This window comes from Phaenicophaeus curvirostris, chromosome 8, assembly GCF_032191515.1.
Source record: "Phaenicophaeus curvirostris isolate KB17595 chromosome 8, BPBGC_Pcur_1.0, whole genome shotgun sequence".
Lineage (NCBI taxonomy): Eukaryota > Metazoa > Chordata > Aves > Cuculiformes > Cuculidae > Phaenicophaeus > Phaenicophaeus curvirostris.
Genome location: NC_091399.1, coordinates 5672178 through 5697678, shown reverse-complemented (window position 1 = coordinate 5697678; position 25501 = coordinate 5672178). Strand labels below are relative to the sequence as shown.

Genomic DNA, 25501 nt, shown 5'->3' with positions numbered 1-25501 from the left:
CCACTAAAAGGAGTATTCTGCTGCAAGGCAAGCTTGGATTCATACCATCTGCAGTTCAGTAAAAAAATAATAATTCTTTTCCCCTTTTTCTCAAACAGCTGAAGGAAAATGAGTTCTCCCACTAGCCCTGGCTGCCCAAGGCTCCATCCAACCTGGCCTTGAACACCTTCAGGGACTGGGCAGCCAAAACTTCCCTGGACAACCTGTGCCAGTGCCTTACCACTCTAATGGTGAAGAAATGCCTTGTTATGTCTAGTCTAAATCTGTGCCTCCCCAGTTTATACTCATTCCCCATAGACGTATCCCTACAGGCCTTTGTAAACAATCCCTCCTCAACTTTCTTGTAGCACCTTTCAGGTGCTACAAAGCTGCTATAATATGGTCTCCTCTGAGCCTTCTCTTCTCCAGGCTGAACAAGCCCAACTCTCTCAGCCTGTCCTCATATGGAAGGCGCTTCAGCCCTCGGATCATCTTTGTGGCCCTCCTCTGGGCCCGTTCCAACAGCTCCATGTCCTTCCTGTGCTGAGGATTCCAGAACTGGACACAGTACTCCAGATGAGATCTCACAAGAGAGAAATAGAGGGGCAGAATCACCTCCTTTGCCCTGCTGGCCACGCTTCTTCTGATGCAGCCCAGGATAGGGTTGGCCTTCTGGGCTGCGAGCGCACGTTGCTGGCTCGTATTGAGCTTCTCATTGACCAGAACCCCCAAGTCCTTCTCCGCAGTGCAGCTCTCAATCACGTCATCCCCCATCCTGTACTGAAATTGGGGATTGCCCTGACCCAGGTGTAGGACCTCGCACTTGGCCTTGTTGAACCTCATGCGGCTTTGCTAGGAGCGAATGCAATTCCTTTCCTGAACTGTTACTGGCATTAACTTAAACAACTAACATGGTCTTATAAGGACTTCTAACTTTTTCCCATGTTCTCATTTTAGAAAATAAACTCTTCAAGAGTTTAACCAAACTTATTGCTTTAGAACTCCTCGTAACCCAGTGACTTCCCTTTGCATTTTCATATTTTCAAGCAGAATTTCCTTTTCTTGAAGCCGCACGTTAAGCTCACACGCATTTGTAGGAGAAACAGCCAAAAGAGCGCGTTTGGTGACCCCGGAGTAAGGTCACCACACCTCGGCTTGCAGAAAAAACACAAACCCCCGCAGTCCTGATCGCGCTGCCCCAACGGGTTCGGCTGCGCTGGGGCTCCCGCACGGGGCGCGAGCATAATTAAAGCCTCATTAAGAAACAAACTCAAAGCAGACGCCGACCCCCGGGGGGGCGGACAAGCCCCGTTCTGCACGAGGACCCCGGCAGGTCCCGTTGCAGGGGGATCGTCGCTACCGAGCCAGCCTGCGGGAGGAGAGGGGGGCGGCTCCTCCCCGAGCCCGGCGGTGAGCCATCCCAGAGGCACTTACCGAGCCCCAGCACCGGGATGCTGCGGCCGCTGGCGAGCGGCACCGCGGGGCACTCGCCCCCCCCGGCCCCCTCCGCCGCGGCCATGCCGGCGGGCTCCTCGCGCGGGGACTACAACTCCCGGCAGCCCTTGCGGCCGCCGCGCGACGGCGGGGGGCGGGGCTGCTGGCGGCGGCGCGGGCCGCGGGGCGCAGGTGGGGAGCGGGCCTGGGCGGGGGGGGGCTGTGGGGAGAGGGAGCGGGGAGAGGGGGGGTGAGGGGGGAGAGAGGGAGGCGTGAGGGAGGAGGGCACGGCGGGAAGAGGGAGGTGTGAGAGGGGAGAGGACATGGGGGAGAGGGCGGTGTGAGTGGGGGGCATGGTGGGCAGAGGGAGGTGTGAGGGGGAAGAGGACAGGGGAGAGGGCATGGTGGGTAGAGGGAGGTGTGAGGAGGGAGGGCATGGTGGGTAGAGGGAGGTGTGAGGAGGGAGGGCATGGTGGGTAGAGGGAGGTGTGAGGAGGGAGGGCATGGTGGGTAGAGGGAGGTGTGAGGAGGGAGGGCATGGTGGGTAGAGGGAGGTGTGAGGAGGGAGGGCATGGTGGGTAGAGGGAGGTGTGAGGAGGGAGGGCATGGTGGGTAGAGGGAGGTGTGAGAGGGGAGAGGACATGGGGAGAGGGAGGTGTGAGAGGGGGGAGGACATAGGGGAGTGGGAAGGGGAGAGGGCATGGGGAGAGAGGGGGGTGTGAGGAGGTGATTCTGGGAGGGGAGAGAGATGAGAGAGAGGTGAGGGGAGAGATGGCATGAGCAGGGAGGCTGTGCAAGGAAGAAAGAGGGAGGCATGGGGGGAGAGAGAGGACTGGGGGGGTCTGTGTGAGGAGAGAGAGGTGTGGAGGGAGTGGGCTGTTTGGGGGGTGAGGAGGGGCGCTGGATGAGAAGGGAGAGGAGACTGAAGGGAGAGGGAGGTATGAGGTGGGGAGAAAGGAAGGTATGAGGGGAGAGAGGAGGCATGAGGAGAGGGAGCTGTGGGGGGAGAGGGAGGACTGGGGGGCCTGTGTGAGGAGAGGGGGTTGTCGAGGGAGGGGGCTGTCTTGTGGGTGTGAAAGGGTGCTGGGTGAGAAAGGAGGGGGCTGTGTGAGGAAGGAGGGGGCTGGGTGTATGTGTGAGGTGTGGAGGGCTGTGTGAGGAGAGAGGTTGTATGTTGGGTTCTATGTGAGGGAAAGGTTTGGGGAAGGGGGTGGTGAAGAGATGGGTGATGGGAGTGGGGAGATGCGGGGTGAGGGCTGTGTGGCTACCCAGCTGATCCTTGTTTGCCTCCCATAACAGGTGGCAGCAGCAGTGAGCCTGGTGGCTGTGGTGGCCTCCCCAAGCATGCTGTACCTGGTCGGGCTGGGCTTGGGGGATGCCAAGGACATCACAGTGAAGGGGCTGGAGGTGGTGAGGCAGTGCCATAGGGTGTACCTGGAGGCCTACACATCCATCCTCACAGTGGGCAAGGAAGCACTGGTAGGTTTGGCTGCTGCAGTGGCACAGAGCCTTTACACCTGGCACCAGAAGCGAGGAGGGGGCTGGGGCTGGTGGACCAGTAATGGAGAAACTGGCGGTGGTGTTCCCAAAAAAAGTAATTACCTGACCTTCACTTATAAATATTAAGTTCTAACAACACAGCAATCCTGAAATGTTGGAGAAATTGGTCAGGAAAATGTCTGATTTGATTTTTAAAAAAAAGAAAATAAAAGGCATGCAAGAAAAATACATGTTTTAGAGACTTAAACCTCTGTATCAGCCTGAGGTGTTGTGATGCCTTCTGAGAGTAATAGTTCTAATGTCTCAGGTTTCCATATTTCCTTGTGGGCCAGGCTGTTTCACCATGTTGGGACTTCCAGAACATAACATTTCAGTCAGAGATGGGCTGTTGAACAACGTGGTGATAAGCTTTTTGTTAGCAAACACACCTTATGGAGGAAGTAGTAAAAATGTACGAATTATAACTCTGATGGGTTTACCTGTCATGGAAAGAGAAAGTTTAATCTTCAAAAAACACCAAAAAAGGGCTTATATACCCCAGGAACAGGGTTCTTGCCTGTGAATGAGCTGTGTAGTACTATACAGAGGTGCTGTCTGGGTCTTGGATGGTGTATAGCCATAACGTATGCATATCTGTTTGTACGTACAGCACCTGAGATGTTTAGCTTGCAGTGAGCATTATATGGTTTCCAGATACAAGGTAGACTGAATATTTGAGGACATCACTGGTATATCTGTATTTCGAATGAAGATTTGCTCCATGTTTATCTATTTTTTTCAATACACCATAGCAATCTGAATTGAAATTGATCCATTCAAAACAAAATGTTATTTCTTTGTTGTTGTTGTACAGTTGGAAAATTGCAAAATAGTGATGATTACTTGGATATTTTTACTTTGCAAAATCTGCATTTGCTATTAAATAATTATGGATCCCTAGCTAGCTGAAAATAAAACATTGACTAACAGAAAAATGCTGAATACTTTTGGTGTGGTTATTTTGGGGGGGGGGGAATTTGTTTCATTTTGTTTGTTATTTTGTTATTTTAAGTCTTTTGGAGACCTTGAAGTCCCAGAGATGAGATAGTTGGGAAAAGTGATCAATAAACACAAAGTAAAAGATGCTATATTACCTGAAACTTCCTAGGAGGGAATATAGGAATCCATCACCAAATGTTGATAATACACCCGGTTTACATACAAGTAACAATGCCAAATGGTTTACTTAGTAATCCGAAGGTCACTCCTAAGCAGCATGAAAAGTTATGGGGAAGTTTTCAAGAGATACAACCCAGATTCTTTCCTGCAGGCTTTTTCTAGATATCCTCCTGTGCTGATGCTTTTAAAATCAGATCTCTAAATTCAAATGTCGTGACTTGCTCTGTTTATCTTATTCACCTAAAATGTATATTAAAAGCTATTTAATGTTGACCATCTAAGCTGGCCCTTAATTTGGTGAAAAAATGTGTTTGGACCCAGTGGCCTCCCAGTAAGTCACATTTCAGTTTTTGTCAGGAGAGTGTTTGTTATATGTTCTCTGGTTAATGTCCTTTATTTACATTGTGGAGCAGCCTCTAAGCATGCAAATAGATTCCATTAGATGAAAACAAACGAAAAGTGTGCTTCTGTGAATGAACCTGATATGCTGTGTTGTGTGCATTCACTCACAGTACTGGACTAAAGTTAGTCTGGTGCAATGGTAAACGCATCAAAATATGCGTGGCACTGCTACTGAGTTCTCAGCACCAAGTGCTTTGCTTTGTAGATCAGCTCCTGTTGTGCTGTACTACTTGCCAATGTGTGTCTGGTATAAGATACCAAATAAAAACAAGTGGGGTGACAAAATTTGATGTTGTTTGTTTAGTATAGATCTCAACAGTACTCCAGGGTGGCCATCAACCATTCTGAATCAACAGATACAAGACTTGCTTATACATTCATTTGGTCCCCTTTCTATCAAATCTGTACAGGTTGCAGGATGTTTGATAAGGAAAGTAGCATCCTCCTTTTACAGAGGTAGAGAAACTTATAAATAAGTGTTGAGGAAGTCATCTTTGTAAAAAGGACCTGAACCCAGTGACTGAGTTCTCTGATCTAGTACTCCAACTATTAGATGGATTTTTTAATGGAAGCACTACTCTGCTTCTGTACAAATCTGATGATTCTCTTGCCAATTCACTGTTACTTGTGGGCAAAGATCAAGCTGTCACTGAAGTCACAGGAGAATCTTTCTGGACCACAACTGACTTAATAGTTTTATCAATTTGTTAACATTTGTAATACCGCCCAAATTTGCTGAATAGTCTTTAAAGCAAACCCACATTTTTTGGTCTATGCGCTTAAAAAACCCCTTTTACCTAGTCATGTAAAGAACATGCAAAATGCATGGTGAAACATGACTTAGAGAGACATATGTGTTTAGGACAGTCAGACAACATGTTTCTAGAACTAACTGAAGTTTTATTACATATGTGGGGTTGATTCTGTAAATAAAGGTATTTAAAACATACAAAGAGACACAATGATTACTGAGCCACAGCAGAAAAGCAAAGGTCATGATCAAATACGTGTTTGTCTCAATACAGAGAACTGAAGATGAAGAATTAATATGAAATCATTCATTAGATGTTGTTAGTTACAATGTATTATGCTAAGGAAGAATCTAAAATAAGTAGGTTGTGGTACAGCTGGTGTCATTCGTGTCTGGTTTGATGTCATTATTACAACTAACTAAGAAGTTAGGCTCATACTTGTGAGAGGGGATGCCTTACAGTAGGATGACCAGTTAAATTATTTGTACCTAGATTACAGTTAATTTAACTGAGTACTGTACCTAATACTGTACTTTGATATGCAGGTGTGATGGAGCTCCTTTTGTAGCAGCTCCTTAGCTGACAGAGAAGGTGTAAAAAAACAAGTCAGTATCAGAATAATGCACTTGACTGATTTTTGTCAACTCGGGAGCTGCTTTATGGGAAGCTCAGGTGTTCTCACAAGGGGAGGCAGGGTTCTCTGAGACCTGAGTCAGTCTCCTGGGGAGAATAATCAAGTTGGCCTTCCCAGTGTCCATTGTCTGTCTTCCCAAGTGAGCAACCTGAGAGATACAAAAACACTCCCAAGTGTCTTATTTTGGTGTTTCTTATTGATTTCGATTTCTAGGAAGAGTTTTATGGGAAAGAATTGATTTTGGCAGATCGAGAAACAGTGGAACAAGAAGCAGATAGCATTTTAAAAGAAGCTGATGTTTGTGATGTCGCATTTCTTGTAGTTGGCGATCCTTTCGGGTAAGACAAAGCAATATTTTAATTATTACTGTAGCTTGATCTCTATTTTTTCAGTAAGAAGGAGGCATACTCAATAACTGTAATTCTTTATGAAGAAGCTGACTTTCAGACCAGAGGCACTTTTTATGTCTATGTTTATTTTTTATTGCATTAAAAATATACATGCAATTGTCTACACTTTATCTTGCTTTGGAGTTTTGTTGCTTAGATATCCCTTATGGATAGGAATGTGGACCCTCCAAGATGTATAAATCTTTCCTTCAGCGCTCACTTATAATTTCATTCTCCGTGCTAGCTTTTATAGAGAATATTTTGCTCCAAGTTTTATCTGCTAACCGAAAAAATTCTAGGATATCACACAATTAAGAAATGGGCTATGTTTTGAGAGGGTGTTCTTTTAGATGCCACTTGGACATTTGCAGCTTTTATGCTCAGTTGTTTTAGAATGAATACTCATTGTTGGCTGTACAGTGCTTCTGCTTTGATATGTGCTAGTTTTTAAAATCGATTAGGTCATTATAAATGTCTTCTCCTTTTGATTTATTAAGCCTTTTGTTTCCACTTTTTATTCCTGCTGAAAAGTATAGACTTTTTCCTATCATCAGAAGGATCTCCTTCTGTCTTTTCAGTCAGGAATCATCAATCTGTAATGTCAAACCATACAGAAGAGCTTTTAGTCTCCAGCTGGTGATTCAAGATTTATACCTCAGTGTTAAGGGGCACAAGGAAAATCAAATCACTGATCACCCTATTTGTGAGTGAAAAAATAGGGAGAGTTTATGAAAAAGAGCAGCAGTGTGCACATATGTCAAAACCGAATAATTTATGTAAATACAGGTTGAAGGGAATTGGCAAGAGAATATTGTATTAAACTAGTACCTATGGGCAGATGATGCTGTATTTTGGAAATATTAATTACTATTTCAGTGCATGTTAACATGAAAATTAGGGTTCTTGTAGAGCCACATTACCTGTACCCTTGTGCTCTGATCCAGTGACTGATAAAAGTACACAAGATAAAAAAAAAACAAAAAAAACTTACATGTATCGAAATGACATTGCTACTTTAAGCAGTATCTTGACCTGCCTCAGTTATCATTAGTTTCAGGGTCAAAATACTTCAATTCTGATTTACACCCTAAATCATTGTGGAAAACTAGCCTTTTTTGAATGAGTTGCTTTTCTCTAAATGATCATGTTCTGAGTTGTTAATATTGCAGCTAGAACTGCTCCTATGCCCACACAGAGCGCTAAGAGTCAAGGGATTCATGAGGTTACTAGGAAGGAGTACCAAATAGTTCTGTCCTAAGAGAAGCCACATGGGAGAATAAAAGCCGTGTGACTTCAGCTGATTGTAGTTTCAAGTGTATTTGCCAGTAAGAAGAGTACTTGGCAGCCTTAGGAGATCTCAGGTGTTGGTGCTTGATGGTTGAAGGGATAAAACAAGCTGTGCCTTTCTCATTCTTACTATTGTTCACTGCAAGGTTGTGGCTGCATATGTGGTAACAGCCATGGATGTACCGGCAGGAGCCTGACAATTTTAGTAGTGCACTGGAAAACCCACCTTTGCCTGGTCTGGTGCTACCATTCCTATTAAAATTACCTATAAAACTTAAAGTCTGTGTCTGTGACAGAAAATACTAGTGTTGCACTGGGTGCGAGGGCTGACTCCACGAAACCTTTGCTGAGCTGAGTGTGCTCATGAGGACACTTCTGCTTTTAGCTGCACTCATTGTGGACAGATCTCTTGGGAAAAAATACTGGCTGGAGCAAATTTCAGTGAATAAGGCCAGCTGATCCCTTGGTCAGTATTTGCATAACCACAAAATCCTCTAGTGCTCCATGTCCTGTCTATGTGAAGAGAGTAGTACAAGGCATTAAACTAGTGCCCTCTTCTCTTACAGGAGGCATTTTTAAGTCCCCTTTGCTTGTGGAAGTCAGGAGCGTAGTTTGTTTACTGACCAAAGTGTTGGTTTAGATCACTTTACTGCATTCTTCTAGGTCTTCGAGCCAGTTTGTATCCAGGTCCTTGACTTCCCAAATTCAGATTCCTCTATTTTTTTCCCCTCCAGAGAAACTGATCTCTTTTTCAGAAGATTGATGCTTACAGCCTTGCCAGCTGCTGCCACATTTGTGTTCCAGTGTGAAGCACCCAATCTGCTGGTTGGTGCAAGTCGGACATGCAGTGTCAAAATTATCAGATTAAATATCTGGGTAATTCTGTTAGGGTAACTGAAACAGGCAAGGGGGAACGCAGTATTTCTATTTAATTATTCCGATTGGCATGTGCTGTTGCTTTCTTTGCTTCCTTCTTTGGAATGGCCACACAGAAATGTGTGGTTTATCTTGGGAATGAGATGGCTAAGGCCATGTTTCAGGTTTGATAAATTTAGGGAAATTGTAGGTTTATTTTCATATTTCACATGGAGAATGGAGTGTGTAGCGTGTCTGTAAGCATACATGTGAGAAAGATAAACATGTAAACATGTTGCACTTCAAAGATTTGCCGGATATATATAAATTCTTACCATCTTAGCAGGACTCAAATCCCAATTGCATTAACTACAAGCCTAGTAATTCTTGCCCCAGTCAGAGCAAGCTGTTTATTGAGCATTAGACCTGGAGCCAAATTTGGCTGAGTTCAAAGCTTAACTAAAATTTTCTTAATTATTCCAGAATAAACTTCATCACTCAAACTTAGGCACTGTTAATTTGGCTTAAATATTAAAAAAGTTGATTTAGTTAAGGGTGGTTTTTCTAAGTACTGCATGCAGTTTACCTCAGTCTGTTCAAAGTTCTTGTTTGAGTGGGTTGGTTTCCTAGCATGCAGTGATGCGGGCAGAAGGGCTGGCAATGCAACAAGTAAGGAAACACTGGAATTTTGTTGAAGTCTGCGCCAAATGGAGTTGACCTTTACAGTTCAAGAGAAGTCCAACAGGCACCTGCAGAAGATGGAACTTTCCTAGTAGCTGCCAAAGCTACTTTTAAAAGTAACAATTGTGTTGGTCAGTTTTAATGATATCAGAAAGCTGCAATAGGAAGGATACTTGTATTTTCAGCTAGGAAGATGACATGTGGAAGCCTTATCGGAGTTTTTACTTTCCCATAATAATTAATGTATTACCCTTTTGGCACCTCTTTATTGCCCTAGTTGTAAAGTGTTTAATTTTGCTGTCAAAACAAACTGTAATGCTAATAACACTTGCTCACTTTATTTTTCTACCTTTAATTCCTTTCCCTTCTTAATACAGAGCCACGACACACAGTGATTTAGTACTACGTGCAGTTAAATTGGGGATTCCATACAAGGTCATTCATAATGCTTCAATAATGAATGCAGTGGGCTGCTGTGGTTTACAGGTAATGTATTTTTCTACCCATGCTGCTGCACAACTGCTGAAATTAGATCTGAGTAGCTCTTCTACTGCTGTAGCAGTGCATGTTGTAATCTGAAGTTTGAAGATCTGTAGCAACTGTAACAGTTCTGTTGTCAGAATTTGTTAACACTTGCTTTTCAGCATGCTACATGTCAGCAAAAGTCCCTCTGGAAGAGCCATGTGTGAAAGAATAGTAACACTGGTTCTTCTCTGCTCTCTGACTTCCCCCTGCCTCAGGAGACTTTGATATTTAAGTTATTTTACAGATGAAGCTTTACTCGTGTTATTGATGGTCACCTGATAGGTTTATTCTTAAATTAGGTTGTTATTCTGTTTCTCAATATCCTGTTCTTGTCATAAAAAGAATACATGCACAAGCTTGTCTATACGCCCACCTCGGATCATAACAGATTCCAAAATCTTGTGTGTGATGCATTCTTTCTCTCTGAGGTTCACCTGTTTTCCCTTTCTGCCCATATGCTGAAAGAGGAGGGATTTGCCTGGCCAAGCACTGAAAGAACAAATGCTTCTTGTATAGCTAAAGTAGAAAAGGTCTAGTGTTCCCCAAGAAAAAAAATACTTCACTACTTCCTTTTACACATGTATAGGTCCATTATTTACTTTTACTGCATACGTCAGTGTATGTATTATAACTAATCACATGTAAGTTAGTTGAAGCTTCCCTCTCTTGTTCTCGTTCAGAAACCTGCCCTCTCAAGATTCAGAATGGTTCCCTTTGTATAGAAACTCCTAATCCAAGCTCCCGCTTTACCAAAATTGAAAGCGAGTGTAGGCATGCAGGTGTACTATGGACAGGAATGGAGAGTTTGAACAATAAGTTATCATCACTAAAGGAAGAAGCATTCCTTCCTAGTTTAACAAAACAGAACACCATTTTTAAAAATATCAGCAGACAACTGACACCTTCAAATTTAATGGAGTCATAGAAACATTAAGATTGGAAAAGACATGTAAGATCATCAAGTCCAACCATCAGTTCAGACACCATGCCTACTAAACTATGTCCTGAAGTGCCATATCTACACATTTTTTGAGCACCTCAACGGCGACTACCACTTCCCTGGGAATCCTGTTCCGGTGCTTCGCCACTCTTTCAGTAAAGAAATATTTCCTAATATCCAATCTAAACCTCCCCTAATACAACTTGAGGCCATTTTTTCTACTCCTCTATCACTTGTTACTTGGGAGAAGAGACCAACACCTGCCTGACTACAACCTCCTTTCAGGTAGTTTTAGAGAGCAATAAGATCTCCCCTCAGCCTCTTTTCTCCAGACTAAACAGCCCCAGTTCACTCAACTGTCCCACATAAGACTTGTGCTCTAGACCCTTCACCAGCTTCGTTGCCCTTCTCTGGACACACTCCAGCCCCTCACTGCCCTTCTTGTAGCAAGTGGCCCAAAACTGAGTACAGGATTCAAGGTGCAGTGTCACCAGCACTGAATACAGGGGCATGACCACTTCCCTGATCCTGCTGGCCACAGCATTTCTGTTACAAGCCAGGATGCTGTTGGCCTTCATGGCCACCTGAGCAGATTGCTGGCTTGTGTTCAGCAACCATCAGCTAGCGTCTCCAGGTCCTTTTCTGCCAGGCAGCTTTCCAGCCACTCTTCCCCAAGCCTGTGGCATTGCATGAGGTTGTTGTGTCCCAAGTGCAGGACCCAGCACTTGGCCTTGTTGTATCTATCTCATACAATTGGCCTCAGCCCACCAATCCAGCCTACCCAGGTTACTCTGCAGAGCCTTCCTGGAAGAGCAGGTCGACACTCCCACTTAATTTGGTGTCATCTGCAAATTTACTGAGGGAGCACTCAATCCCTTCACTGAGATCATTGGTGAAGATACTAAACAAGACTGGGCCCAACACTGAGCCCTGGGAACACCCCTTGTGACCAGCTGCCATCTGGATATAACTCCACTCACCACAACTCTCTGGGCTCGGCCATCCAGCCAGTTTTTTATTCAGTGAAGAGTACACTCATCCAAGCCAACAGCCGCCAGGAGAATGCTGTGGGAGATAGTGTCAACTGCTTTACTGAAGTCCAGGTAGATAACATCCACTAGGTGGGTCACCTGGTCAGAGTTGGGGATCAGGTTGGTCAAGCAGGGTCTGCCTTTCATGAACCCATGCTGGCTGGGCCTGATCCTCTGGTTGTCCTGCACGTGCCTGGTGAGCACACTTAAGATGAACCACTTCATAATCTTTCCCAGTACCGAGGTCAGGTTGACAGGCCTGTAGTTCCCTGGATCCTCCTTCCAGCTCCTCTTTTAGATAGGCATCACATTGGCAAGCCTTCAGTCATCTGTGACCTCCCCTGTTAACCAGGACTGCTGATGGCTGATGGAGAGTGCCTTGGCAAGATCCTTCACTAGCTCCCTCAATACTTGGGTGGATCCCATCCAGCCCCATAGACATGTGAGTGTCCAGGTGGTGTAGCAGGTAGTTAACTGCTTCCTCCTGGACTATGGAGGGGGTAATCCTGCTCTCTGTGGGTACAGAGAACAGAATTGTATTTACACTGACAAACTCCAATTGCCCTATTTCAATGCTTCCCAGCCACAGAAAATCTGTTGCCGTGAATTGGGTGTTACCTCTGGCTTTGATCACATCTTGATGGTTTAGAAATGTGAGAGCCCTGTCTGATCTGACAGCTCAGCAACACTGACACCTGTTCTGAGGTGTGAATGCTAATGCTAAAGGGAATGCAGCATGATACTCACCTTCTTAATAATTCTATCTGTGAAGTATCACTTTCATAGTGATACCTGCCTATTGCTTTAAGACTTGGGCAAAATTATCTTTTAGGAAGGAAGTAGGCTCCTTGGTGTCTAAAATCTACACGTACAGCAGACAGATGGCAGCTGTCGCATGACTGTGCTTACTGGGGCGGGTAACTCGAGAGTTGAGGCTAGGGCTCACCCTTTTCCTTTTTGGCTTCATGGTGATGCAAAGTTTGCTTCTGCTGCAAGGCTGTTGACAAGTAGTTCATACTACCCGCTATCTTTTTATTGTTCTTTTACATTCACAAGGTTTATATTCCCAAAGAGAACAGGTGACTAAGTTTTCTGGAAGTTTGCTTCCGCCACAACTCCAGGTAGGCATAGAAAGGAGGAATACAGAGCTCTTATGTTAATTAAAAAAAAAAAAAGAGCAGAAAAGTAACTAGGAATATATTGCAGACAGCCCATAAGGTTTTTTGTATGGGCAGTGTTTTGGAGATTAGTTTACTCTTTCCTTGTCCGATACTGAAGGGAACTACCCATGAAGGAAATGTGATGTTATTCATTCTGGCCTTAGTCCCCTTTTCCATTCTGGCCTGGGAGGGGCTGCCTTCTCATAAGTCAACATTCCTGCTGTTGTATAAAGCATTTTAGGAAATAGCAATTGTATTGTGTTACCAGACAGACTATAACCAGCTATATGTTTAACTCTTTCTTGCTTCTTACAGGCATAAACAGTAAGTGAGGGATATCCCACAGCGAGGCAGCCTGTGATTTAATTAGAGTTGTCGTGGAAGTTTATCATTTCTTTCAACAGCCTTCACATTCATGGCTGTCTCCTGCTATCAGTTTAGCTTTTTAAATGGCAAAGTTGCTGTCAAGTATAGCAGGGATTCCTCTTTTGCTTCACCACAGAAAAGGCTTGGCTCTTTTTTTTTTCAATCTGATTGTGATACAAAACCCCTTTCTTTCTTACTAGAGAAAAACAGGAAACACCTTTATATGCTGTACTGAAAGCCATGTGCGTAGTGAGCTGTAACTGCTGATTAGGCCCTCAGTGACATGCAGCTACAGCCCAGCCTGTTCACAGAAGAACATGTCTTTTCTCATCAGAGCAACGTTTCTGCACAGCCAACATCACTCTGGTAGTTGTGCAGTTTTCCTGTGCAGTAATGAGTTACTGAAGTCAGTAGAGCATTGGTAATGGCTTGTCACCTTCGATTCATAGAGATTTCCTGCCAAATTGTAGAGAAGGATGAATATCTATTTTCTATTTTATCTATTTACTGGCTTGTGCATTTATCAGAATCAGTGCAGCTGTTTAGAAGGCTCCAAAGGTGAAGGTTGTATTTGCAGAAAGAACAGGGTTTTTTTAGTTTTGAAGATTACACTTTTTGAACTTCTAGGAAGCTCTCGATACAATGTGCTATAGCTGTCAAAGGCAGGGGATAGTATAACTTAGCAAAGTATAAATTGACTGGACATACTGCTCTATGGCTTGCTGTGGATCCTTTTACACTGTTCTTGCTGTGCTTCGCTGTGCCAGACTTTTTTTTCTGAAGGCTGAAGAGCATCTTTTCCCTCAAAACCAAATGAATATGGCTTGCGGGGAGAGCTCAGGAAAAATGCTTGTGTGGCTGCCTCTTGGCATATTCCATGCAAGTTCACCTCTCTTGTCTGGAATCTGAAGTGTAGGTACATTGATCTCTGACTCCTCTTGTAGTGTGGAGAACTACCACCCAGTGAAAAAAAAGTCATGCAGCTTGGTATCCATGCACACTGCTGGGGGAGTCAGGGAGGGGCCACTCAAGTCCCCAGGGAAAGGCCAAAACTCTCAGTACTTTTGTAGGTGGTAACTAGTGAGGCAGTTCAGCCTTCCTCATAAGCAGCTGCACTGTGGTTCCATAGCTTTGGAAAGAATAGTATTTTTAGGTAACAGACTTACCAGTGCTCAGCTACCCCTTGAGCAAGACATTGCATTGGCTCTATCTGAGTAGAATTCAGCATTGCAAGCTGAGAGCAAAGGGAGAACCTTGCCTGACTTCCAGGGCTTTATCTGTACTTACACTCAGGTTTTTTCCAGAACAGGTCTGATTGCTAAAGCTTTTAGCCCTAGAATAAAGAGGCAGAAAACTCAGAATCTTTAACTTAGACCTTCTTCCTTCCTTCTTAATTTGCATGACATCAGCGTTAGTTTGGGAAGGTCACTGGCCACAGTGGTGCTCTCAGGACAGAATTCTCTCAGACCAGGTTCTGGTAATGTATCTTTGAAGCATCAATAGGGATGGTCAGACACATGAGGAAGACTCTACACCATGCTGACCTACGTGTGGGAAGGAATGGTGCAACTTGAAATGGCTTAAGATAATGGCATTACTGCAAAATATCAAGATTGAGAACTGAAATGCAGGGCTGGACACAAGCCATTGCATGAGACAGAAGACTAAAACCAGCCACTCATTTCTGGGAGAGTGGTTTTGCTAGTTTTGAAAGCATTTACTTTATATTTTGGTAGGTTAGCTTGGAAGAAAAACATGTCAAGTCAAAGACCTGCCTTTCTTTTGAGACATACCCACTTTCCACCTCAATAACTTCAGAACAAACATCTGCATGTCCCCTTCTTTGTTTCAGTGACTCATATCGGTTTTTTTTTTCTTGCAGTCCAGTTCATTCTTGAAAGACAATTACAGTTATAAAATAGTTTTGTCTTTTCACTACTAGCTGATCACTTAAATGCAGAAGTGCTTGCTGTGTTAGTTTTGAGTCTTTACTGAACAGATGCATACATTTTCAGTGTCGAGTAGAAAAGTATTACTCATAGGTAAGAAAGCTGAAGGATGCTATCATTACTTGCTGTACTCAAAGTCAAATAGAAAACTGTAGTAGCTGCGGGAGTGTAACCTCTCAGTTCCACCCTCTCTCTGTGCTTCAGTCTTCAAAAATATTCTTTGCTTTAATAGGAGGGGCTCTGTGCAAGATGTTTTTTATTCACTGACAGTTAAAACAAACTGTTTCCGTCACTAGTTGGTTTTCTCACTTACTACCAGCTTCTGAGTCTTTCAGAAGTTGGCATTTGTTCCTCAAACCAATTAAAGGTTAAATCAGTGCTAGTCACACTACCTTATTACTCCCCATTGCTGCTCAGCTCAGTGCTTTTTGTCACTAGCAAACATGACTAAGAAACATCCATTTAAACCATACAGATTTTTTAGATATTTTTGATTCAGATTAGAATCCCAAGTGACATGGGTAGGAAGGAATCATTGTTTGATATTGCTGGGAAGAGTCCTAGGAGGTTATTAAAGATAAGGTGATATTATCTTGGAGGGAAATATCTTGTCCTGTTCAAGTTTGTTTGGAATTTCTGGGTCTTTTGATAGCTGAATTTTATTCTGCTTGTGGAGTGGCTATTTCCTAAGTGCTGATACAGGAAGCAGCCAGAAGAAAAATCTGTTCTTCCCTTCAGCTGCTTTTATATGATTTGTCTCAACTGCCTCCTGAAGACTGCAGTCATGTGGAGTGGGCTTCCCTCTGCCAAGCATCCTTTTCTTCACTGTTCCTTTCTCTCTGGCATGTACTAAGGGCACTGGGGGGTTTTGGGACAGCTGGGCCAATCTATTGCCTGGTGGTACAAAAATGAGTCAAAGCCCCTTGTGTGTGAATGGTAGAAACTTTCAATTTCATGTGAAGGTCCTGATGAGAGGCATTCGGGGTTGCTAAAAGTCTGTGGTACTAAATATGATAGTGCAAAGGGCTAGAGCTAGGCTTGTGGTTATTTCATATGACCAATTACAAGCAAAAATGAAGCTTGACTGATTCTTGTTACATCTTTGTAGGTGGTTGTCCAACATTCTGAGCTGTTCTCTGGCAAAAATATATAATATAAAGAACAGCAAGAGCCCTTTAATCTGATGTATATGGTCTGGAGGGTTGCAATCTGGTTATGGAGGATAAGGGGGAAAAGCTGACATGTTAGGTTCCTTTTTTTTGAAGATGAATGTTGCATAGCATTATGTCAAAACTCTTATGGCATGGACAAACGAAACATATCTTAGCTTTTCCATGTATGATGTTCATTGGGATTTATCAAGAAGCAATCTGGGACAATGCATGGTGCTCTACAGTTTCCAAAACCCGTTGAGAAACAGCTTTAGGAGAAAAAGCCTCCTGGTGTCCACCAGTGAAATGTGATCAGGCTGTGCAGTATCCTCATGTGCAGAACACACCTGTTCTGTGAGAACTATCTGCAGCGTCACCTGTGACTATCGCAACACAAAACATAGTTGAGTAATGTTTCAGTCCTACAGGGTTTAAAGGCATTTGTGTGTGAACAGGTGCAGGTCTGAAAAATGTAATAAGATTCCTTTTTACCTTCTTCCTCTGACATGTATCCAGTTCTGAACATCTCTCACATTTTGGAAGACGAGGTGGACTCATAAGTGAAGAATTGCTTTGTCACCATTGCAGCTGATATAGCAATAATTCTGGGAAAGATGTGTAAAAATAAATGTCTGCATTTTGAAATGTTTACTTCTTGGTTTCTCTGCAGCTGTTGCCCTACTGACCTTTAATAACCATCTTGCATCGTCTCTCCCTCTTGCTTTAGTACTTTTTAGAGGGGAGGGGGGATCTTCCTTTTTTTAATTTCCCTATTTAATCTCAACTTGTTCCTTCTTTTTATGCCCTGTATTTTTGTGGTGATGAGCCACACCAATATTTTAAGTGAGGACTGTTGATCTGGACAGCTTCAGGTGTCTGTTGTTTTTCACACTGGCCACTAACAAGCTTGTTCAGTAGTTTCATTGAAATTTCACTTGCGTGCAGGCTTTGCAAGCTGAGATCACGGTACAGCACTTTTTCTCTTACAATTTATTCTGGCCTCAATCAATTCTGCTTATATAAACAACAAGTAAAATAAGAAAAATCATAATAGAAGGATTAAAAACGCTAACTGAAAACAGGCACCTCAGTACCAAAAGCTGTCATTCTTTCATATTGCTTGTGTAAATAAAATAGGAAGTTATAGCTTGTTCTGAGGTGACAAATGTGTGAATTGAAGAATGGCTTTGTGCAGTAGTTTGTGAGAGGCAGAAAACTCTAGCTGGCAGAGCATTGCCTCGGAGTAGAGAGTTCTGGCTTCCTTTCCTGACTTCAGCCACTGCATTGCAAAATGTAAGTGCACAAAGCTTTGCTTAAGCCAATTACTGCTTGAGCGGAGGGGAGGGGTGTTTCCAAAGACAGAGGTCTTTCAAAATGACCTTTTGAAATTTTTCTCTGAAGTTTTTGAGCATTAGGGAGAAGGTAAGAAGGTTGGTTTCCAAGCTGAGAGCCTGAACTGCCTGTCCAACCGTTTCATTGAGCCTCTTTGAAATTTTGGCACTTTTGTGCCTGAGCAGAATGCAGGCACTCTGAGAAATCTGATGATCAGTGCAAGTGTGATGCTTGAGATGTTTTAGCCTGTAAGGAACAGATCTTGCCTGCTCCCAAACCCCGGCTGTTTTAATGTAAAGTGCAGCACACAGAAGACCACTGTGAAATCTCATTTGCTGTTGCCTCTCTTTAAAGCTGTGCCAGAAACCATGCAGCATGAGCATTTCACTGACAATGTACAGAGCTCTTCATTGTCTTATTAAACAACTTCTGAACAATCTCAAAGTATGACATTGATCCTTACTTGTGCTGTCATACACCTTGGTTATCAAATGTGTTACAGTTTTATTCCAACAACAAGCATGATTTCTGGAATTTTGGAGCCCTGTTCAGTCTTTTATGATTGATGGGAAGGATCTTTTTGTAATGCCAATGGGCTCTGGCTCTAGTAGATCTGCTGCCCTCTATGACTGCTGTGTCCTTAGGACAGTAGTGGAATATTTGATATTTCCTGCTGTTTCTGCAGCAAAGCTTTTCTTGAAAGTTGTACTTCATGCTAGATTTCAAGAGGTAGAAATGAGAACACAGCACAGGAAACGGTATTCAAAACAAATTGAATCTGCATGAGGTACAGGGAGAGAGTAAAAAATGTAATTATGTAATTCTGATCCCATTATGTGTTGCTCTTTAGTGCAGGCTTGGTCTCATGGAAGGACAGCGCCTGTGTTTGCATAAATGTCACATGCTGCAAAGATCAGACACTGGATGAGAAAGAAATATTTGTTTGTGTCTGTAGAAGTGCTTGTAAGGTAATTGGTTACAAGTAGTCAAAGATAATAGGGGTACCACTTATTGCTTCAGTTTCACAGCATTCATAGATTGTTGGTGTACTAGAAGGTTTCCAAAGTAGTGTTTTCCCCTCTTAATTAAAAATATGTATACATGAATGCTAGGGAATCTCTTCTTTAGACGTTCAGTTAGTAGTGGGGTATAAGTTGCAAAGGCATTTCTGAGAGATTAATAAAATATGCCCCACTGCATCTTGTTGGTGCAGAAGCCACTTCTGTGCTTCCAGGTGATGTGGAAAGAAGTGTGGTTTTTGGAGACTATAAACAGTTTTCTATGATAGCAATGTTTTGTGAACATACTCTGGAGTTATTTCTAGGCCATTTCTGACAAAAATGTTTTGTTCTTTTTTGATATTCAGACTTCAGTTTCAATGCAGAACCTGGTAAACAAAGGATAGATTCAGTGAATCAGACTGGCAGTGCCTGCACAAACAGGATAACTTGCTTAGCTTCTTGTTGGCAAAGATGATGGAGAATCTTTGTAATGATCAATGGAAAAGAGAAAAACAACAAATCAGAACAAGTGCTGTAGGGTATAAAGTTGAATGCCCAACTTGTTTTGAGTATTTGGCAGAGTGGTTTAAAAGACCTGATTCCCAACATAATACCTATCAGACAGTAACATTTTGCCTATTCCTGCACATCCCTTTCTTTGCCAAAATGCAGAGGTGGAAGTTTCTTTCCCTCAGGTTATTCAAACGCCAGAGGGATAAGATCTGAGGTTAATAGAGGCCTCTTTCTGTAGTGACATAGTGACGGGGGCTGCTGCTCTTTGGGAAGTGACTGCAGTGGCTTTCAGGTGACAGCTGCTAAGCTGGTTAGGTATTGGACATTTCAGCAGCTGTCCATGGCTGCAGGAATACTACCAAAGAGATTACAGGTTAACTTGCACTCAGGTGCTCTAACGGTGAGGAGAGAGAGAATTTCCTTGTTCCAATGGCTTTTCTTCAGATTTGGTACAAAATAAAGAGAATTCTAGCCAGCCACATGAAAAACAGGCAAAACTTAACTTGTTTTTTTTCCTTTTTCTAGAACACAGCCTTGAAATAGTTAACAGGTTACATCAGGAGCAATTAATTTGGTTCAACCTATATTTAGTTTACTGGAAGAACCTTTCAGTTGTGAAATGTTCTCTGTGTGTTCTTGTGCTTGTGTTAGAATGAAATATTTAAAAGAGGAAATATTTTCAGTAATATTCCAGGAATCTTTGAATAAACACCGTTTCTATCAGCATGAATGGTTAAAATTTGAGCTTTTGGTCCCTGGAAACAAACATGTTTCTGCTTTGATTCAATTCTGGTCTGCTGTCAGGAGGAGGTAAAACCACAACCTCATGCCACAATAAAATAAGTCCGTATAGGGGAATCCCCAGGTGGCAAAGAGCTGCCAGAGCTGCTTCTACACAGGGTCCTCTGCTCAGCTAAGAGCACACACAGTGCCTCCTGTAGTGGGTTCGGAAAAGCAGTTTTTCTGTCCAGGTTCACAGAGAAAGTGGGGAGGTTTGTCCATAGAGCTGTTGTTTCTCTGGTGGCCTTGAGCAGACAGAATATTGGCAAGCTGTAAGATCCATCTGGAGTGGCCTCATTACAGAGCTGAACTGACCAAAATTGCTGCATGTTTTTTCTCTCTTTTTCAAGTTGGTTACTAAAACTTCCAAGCCAAACGCTGCCTTATATTACACAGAACTTTTGCTTTTACATCCTTGGAAATGACTGACAAGACGATTGCTTCATGTCTTCACCAAGATTAGGAACTTAGAGTAATAAATAGTGTTAAAACTGAGAATAAAACCAGTGAGTATGTTTGGCACTAGCAATATTCCTCTTAGCATGTATGCATAAAAAAAATGTTGAACCTCTGCTTGCACTTTCTGTCCCTGTCTTCAGATCTTCATGTCCACTGTCTCTGTAAACTAACTGCTTTTGTGTGACGCTGCTTTCATCTGCAGGAAAGTGCTGTTTTAAAACAAGTACTACTGTATCAGTAGACTCAAAACATTGTGAGTACTATGGCATTATTAGAATTTGCCTAGCCTTAACCAAAATAATAATAATCTATAATTTTAGAGCTAACCTTATAAAGGTTTTGCCTTTAAAAGGACTTCAGGATTAAGTAGAAAAGAGCAGAAAGTAGATTGGAAATTAGTTAATATACATTGGAAACGTGAATGCAGAGGTGGTTAAAACCTTACAGGTAGTTTGTTAGTCGTTCTGTAACATGCTTTACTGTTTGGAGAGTAAAAGAACAGCAGCACATCTCTATTATGTAGAAGACAAAAACATTTCACTAATTACAGATTTTGTTTAAAAGCAAGGAGGGAATGCAAAGGAACGCACTAAAACCAGTCAAGAGAGAGAAGTGCAGGGCAGCTTTTTTAAAAGCAGGCATTATTTTTAGTGCAATGTTTTGTTATGTATTTTGAAAGAGTAAAACTCCACATCTTACAGGCAAATACTCTCCCTGTGGGTTGGAACTTTTAAACTAGGCTCAGGACTTTTCAGTGGTACCAATTGTTCACAGTTTTCACAGTATTTTATTGCATGCTCTATTTTTTTTCTTATTGTGTCTGTGCGTTACTGCATTTGCTTTGTTTTACAGTTGTACAATTTTGGAGAGACAGTTTCTATAGTTTTCTGGACAGATACATGGAAGCCAGAAAGCTTTTTTGACAAGATCAAGAAGAACAGGCAGAATGGAATGCACACACTGTGCTTACTTGGTAAGCAGCAGCTACCCTGGTTCCTTAGCTACCATCTTCCACAGTGTCTAGAGACAAGAGTGATAGGCATGGGGCGAAGTCTATGATTAAACGTGTTCTTAGCTAGCAAGTATCTTTGAAAATATACCAAAAATTGGAACGTTAGTGTATGTACTTCAGAGTCAGTTCAGCCACTGTTCTTTCTGCAGCAGCCAGGAATTTCTTAATTCCATTTCAGAAACAAACACAAGACATGCCTTTGTAGGAGTCAAATAAGGAGCAGAGGCCCATATTTGCTCTGAAGCTCACTGAGACTTTAAGCTAGATCTAGCTCAGGATCACAATCAGACTACAGTGAATAGCAGCAATCTTTTATTGACTTCTGTTGACTTAGAGCCCAAGACATTTGACTTTCTGAGGAGCTAAATCATATATTTAACCACACTTCGGTTTTGTAAGGTGATAGTCTTTTTCCTTAATTATCCTCTCTAAGGAAGTTTTGGCAAAAGGTGATTGTCCCGTAAGAAGCTTCAGTGCTGCAATAAATCCCGACCACGGAGCTGAAACCACTGTTCCTGCTGTCCCCAGGCCCTCCCACAGTGCTGTCTGATCTTCATCCTACCTAACAACCCTCGACGGAAAGCCACTTAAATGTAAAAGCCATTTAAATGTATAAGCATCACTGCCCAGCAGGATTTGCAATGCCTTGAAAGTTGTTTGTTTTCAAAATTGGCTAAAACATCAGAATTCTCATAATTTGTTTTAAAGAAAGGTGACTTGACAAATGTTTTAAACAAGGATTATTACAAATATAATATGTTAAAGTATTCTTCAGATATTTAGTATAATTACTTCTATGAGCTCCTTGGTAAATTTTTTTATATTCAGTATCAAGAAAGTAGAAGTTTGTACATTTTTGAAAGAATTGTATTATAAATCTCATGCTTCAGGGACAGTTATGGTTCCTGCACCAAGTTGTAGCTCACAGATGAAAACTACCCAGTTCCAAATGAATTGTTCCTTAATACCGCTTGGTCACTCTGGTCTATGTAATGATTGTTTAGCCAGCCAGACCAGATTACCAGGTAAGCAAATATGACATAAAGAGGTTAGTGCTGCTCAGCTTCTGAATTCAAAGTGACTTCATGGACATGCGAGCAATCTGACAAAACTATGCACTAATCATCTTGCAGCTTTGCACTTAAAACCCCTTTCATCAGAGTCACTGTGGCCTAGGAGTTGATCGTAGAACTGAAGCAATATATTTTTAAAAAATCAAGATTAGAAATGTATCCAGCTTTCACTAGGACAATATTTGGGGGCATTTGAATACAGACAATGTTCAATTGCCTTTTGGAGAGGCTGTGGTGAGTTTTGTAAAATTGCAGATGTGCAGAATCTCACCTGTACTCTTTTCTGTTTTATTTTCGCCCAAATCCTTTTTCTTTTCCCCATAACAGAAGATTGTTCTAAATCTTGATTGGAACAGGAAGGAAGTGCTAACGAAAGTCAGGTTCCTGCATGGCAGTGATGCAATCACTGTCGGTCAATCATACTGTGTTACCTTCTGTGACCACAATGTACTCATCTGTAAGAGTAGCTCCAGTACCCTGGTGTGCTGAAACATGCTGGCGTTTAGCTATCCTATGGCAAATATGCCTGCTGTTTGTACACTCAGCAGGTTTTCTCTTCCTCTGTGTTGCTCTGAAATCTGTGAAACTTGCCTTAGCTTTGGGTGAAATCACATGCATAGAATCACAATACTATATGAGTTAGTAGAATGTAATCCATATTCCTTTTTCCTCTGCTACCTAAAATGTTATGAAGTTTACAGAATCTGCTAACTAAATTTAGCTTTACCTACACAAAAAACTAAGTGAGAAGCTTATAGGAAACCTGTGTTCTAATACCTGTTTTGTTCCACAGATATTAAAGTGAAGGAGCAGTCTCTGGAGAACCTGATGAAGTGAGTCACTGTTTTGAAAATAGATAGAAGCAGCGTGTATTTACAAAGGGGGTTTTGTACAAGAAACAAAGCTGCTTTGCCCATAGCCCAGTACTGAACTTACCTGCCTTCTCCCCTGGTGCTCCTCCGTGGCCGCAGTCTTTTGTTTCTTACAAGGAGTGGAACTTTTTTGTTCATTACGATAGGACCTGGCTTATTTACTGTAACCAGGTGAACTTGCAGCAGAGCATAATCTTTTAACTGTTTCTGTGAGAAGCCTTGTCAGGATGGGGTAAGCTTTCTGCCTGGCAAATGAAGCATTACTACTGTTCTGCCCCATCCAGACACAGATTAATAGCTGAATAGTTCTGAATTCATTCTTCCTTAGACCAGCTAGAAACAGTGTGAAGTACCGAATACACACCACCCTTTTGAAACAGCTAAGTAAGCAATATGTAGAAAATGCTTTTAAGTTCGTTTAACTCTATTCAAAAAAGCTCTTGCGACATCTTAATCATCTCTGCAATCTGCATGCTTTGATAGTGGTGAATATAAATGGTTACTTTATCCACACGCTGTAACTCTGGTCTAAATTAACATTGTGAAGTCTCACAGTATCATTGAGGTTTGTTTATTCTGGAGTTTCAAAATAAAATTTGTTTGACCAAATCCACAGTTGGCAAAGAAAGTATTTCATTTAAGAATATTTTTCCAGTCTGTAATCATCTGTCTACAGAGCATTTGACAGAAAAACAGTAGTTTGCCCTGCAATTTAAGTCTAATGCATCTTTCAAGAGTAGCTGCAAAACCTACATATTGCTTCCAGCAGCTGAATTTGCTTTTAGGACTCAAATGATCTGCCAGCTGGATGCCCTGCTGCTGCACAGGTGTGGTGAGAGCACAAGAGACTTCTGTCCTCCTTAAAAATTCCACTCTTGTCTAAAAGGCGCAGCCAGAGAGCTGGGGCCTGTTTAGGTTCAATTTGCTGGTCTAGAGGTTTTTTGAAATAAACTGCGAGAACACTAGGGATAATGAAACAGGCTTATGTTCAATTTGTCTCCTTTTCTCTTTTCTTTCCCTGCAGAGGAAGAAAGATTTATGAGCCGCCACGTTACATGAGCGTGAATCAAGCTGCAGAACAACTTCTCGCCATTATTCAAAACAGGAGGCTTCAAGGAGAAGAACCAGGTACTTCAGTGTTTCTGTCTGCTGCTACTCCTCTCAAATCTAGTCCCTTCATCCTAATTTTAGAATTCTCTTGCTCTGCAGTGAAATTGGGTTGCCTTGAGTCCTGGTCATGAGATGGATTTGGCGAGCTTGTACACAGAGTAATTCAGCGAGCACAGATGAATGAGCACTAGTGGCTCCTGGAGGCCAAATCAAAGCCTCCCGTTGGTAACCCTGTACTGTTTCCATCCATCTTTAACTGTGAGCTCTTTGATCTGTTAGAGGTGCAGGAGGCAGAAGGATTCTGAGCATTTTAAATCAGTCGAGCTCCACAAATCTCTGCTATGTTTTATTTGGACTGGTCACACTCTGCTCATAGTGAATACAGCATGAATTGAGGTTAACTCAACAATGCAGAACTGTGATTTTGAACTTGAATTCTTAACACCAGTCAACAGCAAACTGTGAAAGACATTTGGTGAGACCAAGGCTGAAGTCACAGCAACTCAAAAGATGACTCAGTTGTGTCACAGAAAAAAAATCCTTTTAATAGAAATCCACCCAGCTGTATTCTTCCTTTTAAACATTTATCCTCTGAATACTGTTAAAATTGAAATCCTTTCATTTAATCCTTTAAATAGAATGAATCAGAAGCAGCAGTTTCCTCAAAGAGAACACAATTCCTGAATGAATATCATATTCTACTTCTGCTGCCTTCCCATTCTTGTTTATGAACATCCCCAAGATACAGCTTGATTTGCTTTGAAGAACAAGCTTCTTTCTAGGCCGCTCCAATGATTTATTAATTGGAGACTTAAAATATTGTTAAGGTTTGAGCATTTTGACTACTTTTTCATTTATGATAGTGCTGTTCTCTATGAATTAAACATTTAATCTTCTTTCTTACAGAAATCACTGAAAACACAGTTTGCGTTGGCCTTGCCCGTGTGGGCACTCCGGATCAGAAGATAGCTGCAGGCACACTCTGTCAGATGTCCACAGTGGAATTAGGTGGCCCACTCCATTCCTTGATTGTTACAGGCACGATGCATCCTCTGGAATTAGAAATGCTCAAGCTTTTTTCTGTAGATAGTTCCAGTTTTGAAAATAATGCATCTCAAAGGACCGCTTGAATAAAAAGAGGGCATTTAAATTTTTA

The 25501-nt window shown here is 42.3% G+C and overlaps 2 protein-coding genes across 8 annotated transcripts in view; one reads left to right on the top strand and one right to left on the bottom strand.

Annotated features, from left to right (window-relative positions):
* S1PR1 (sphingosine-1-phosphate receptor 1) overlaps positions 1-1539 on the bottom strand; it is a 57430-nt gene extending 55891 nt beyond the window's left edge. For all 7 annotated transcript variants that reach the window (XR_011337842.1, XR_011337844.1, XR_011337845.1 and 4 more), the window contains exon 1: positions 1414-1539. Coding sequence is in view for 3 of the 7 variants with exons in the window: in XM_069862216.1 (XP_069718317.1) it covers positions 1414-1498 (85 nt within the window). In the remaining 4 variants the exon portion in view is untranslated. The remainder of the gene's footprint in view (positions 1-1413) is intronic.
* Positions 1540-1555: 16 nt separating this feature from the next.
* On the top strand, positions 1556-25501 carry DPH5 (diphthamide biosynthesis 5). Its single transcript, XM_069862223.1, has 8 exons — positions 1556-1605; positions 2713-2892; positions 6073-6197; positions 9449-9557; positions 21131-21251; positions 23157-23196; positions 24260-24363; positions 25252-25501. Exons 2-8 carry the CDS (start codon positions 2758-2760, stop codon positions 25473-25475), a joined length of 858 nt encoding a protein of 285 aa, XP_069718324.1. The 5' UTR covers positions 1556-1605; positions 2713-2757; the 3' UTR covers positions 25476-25501.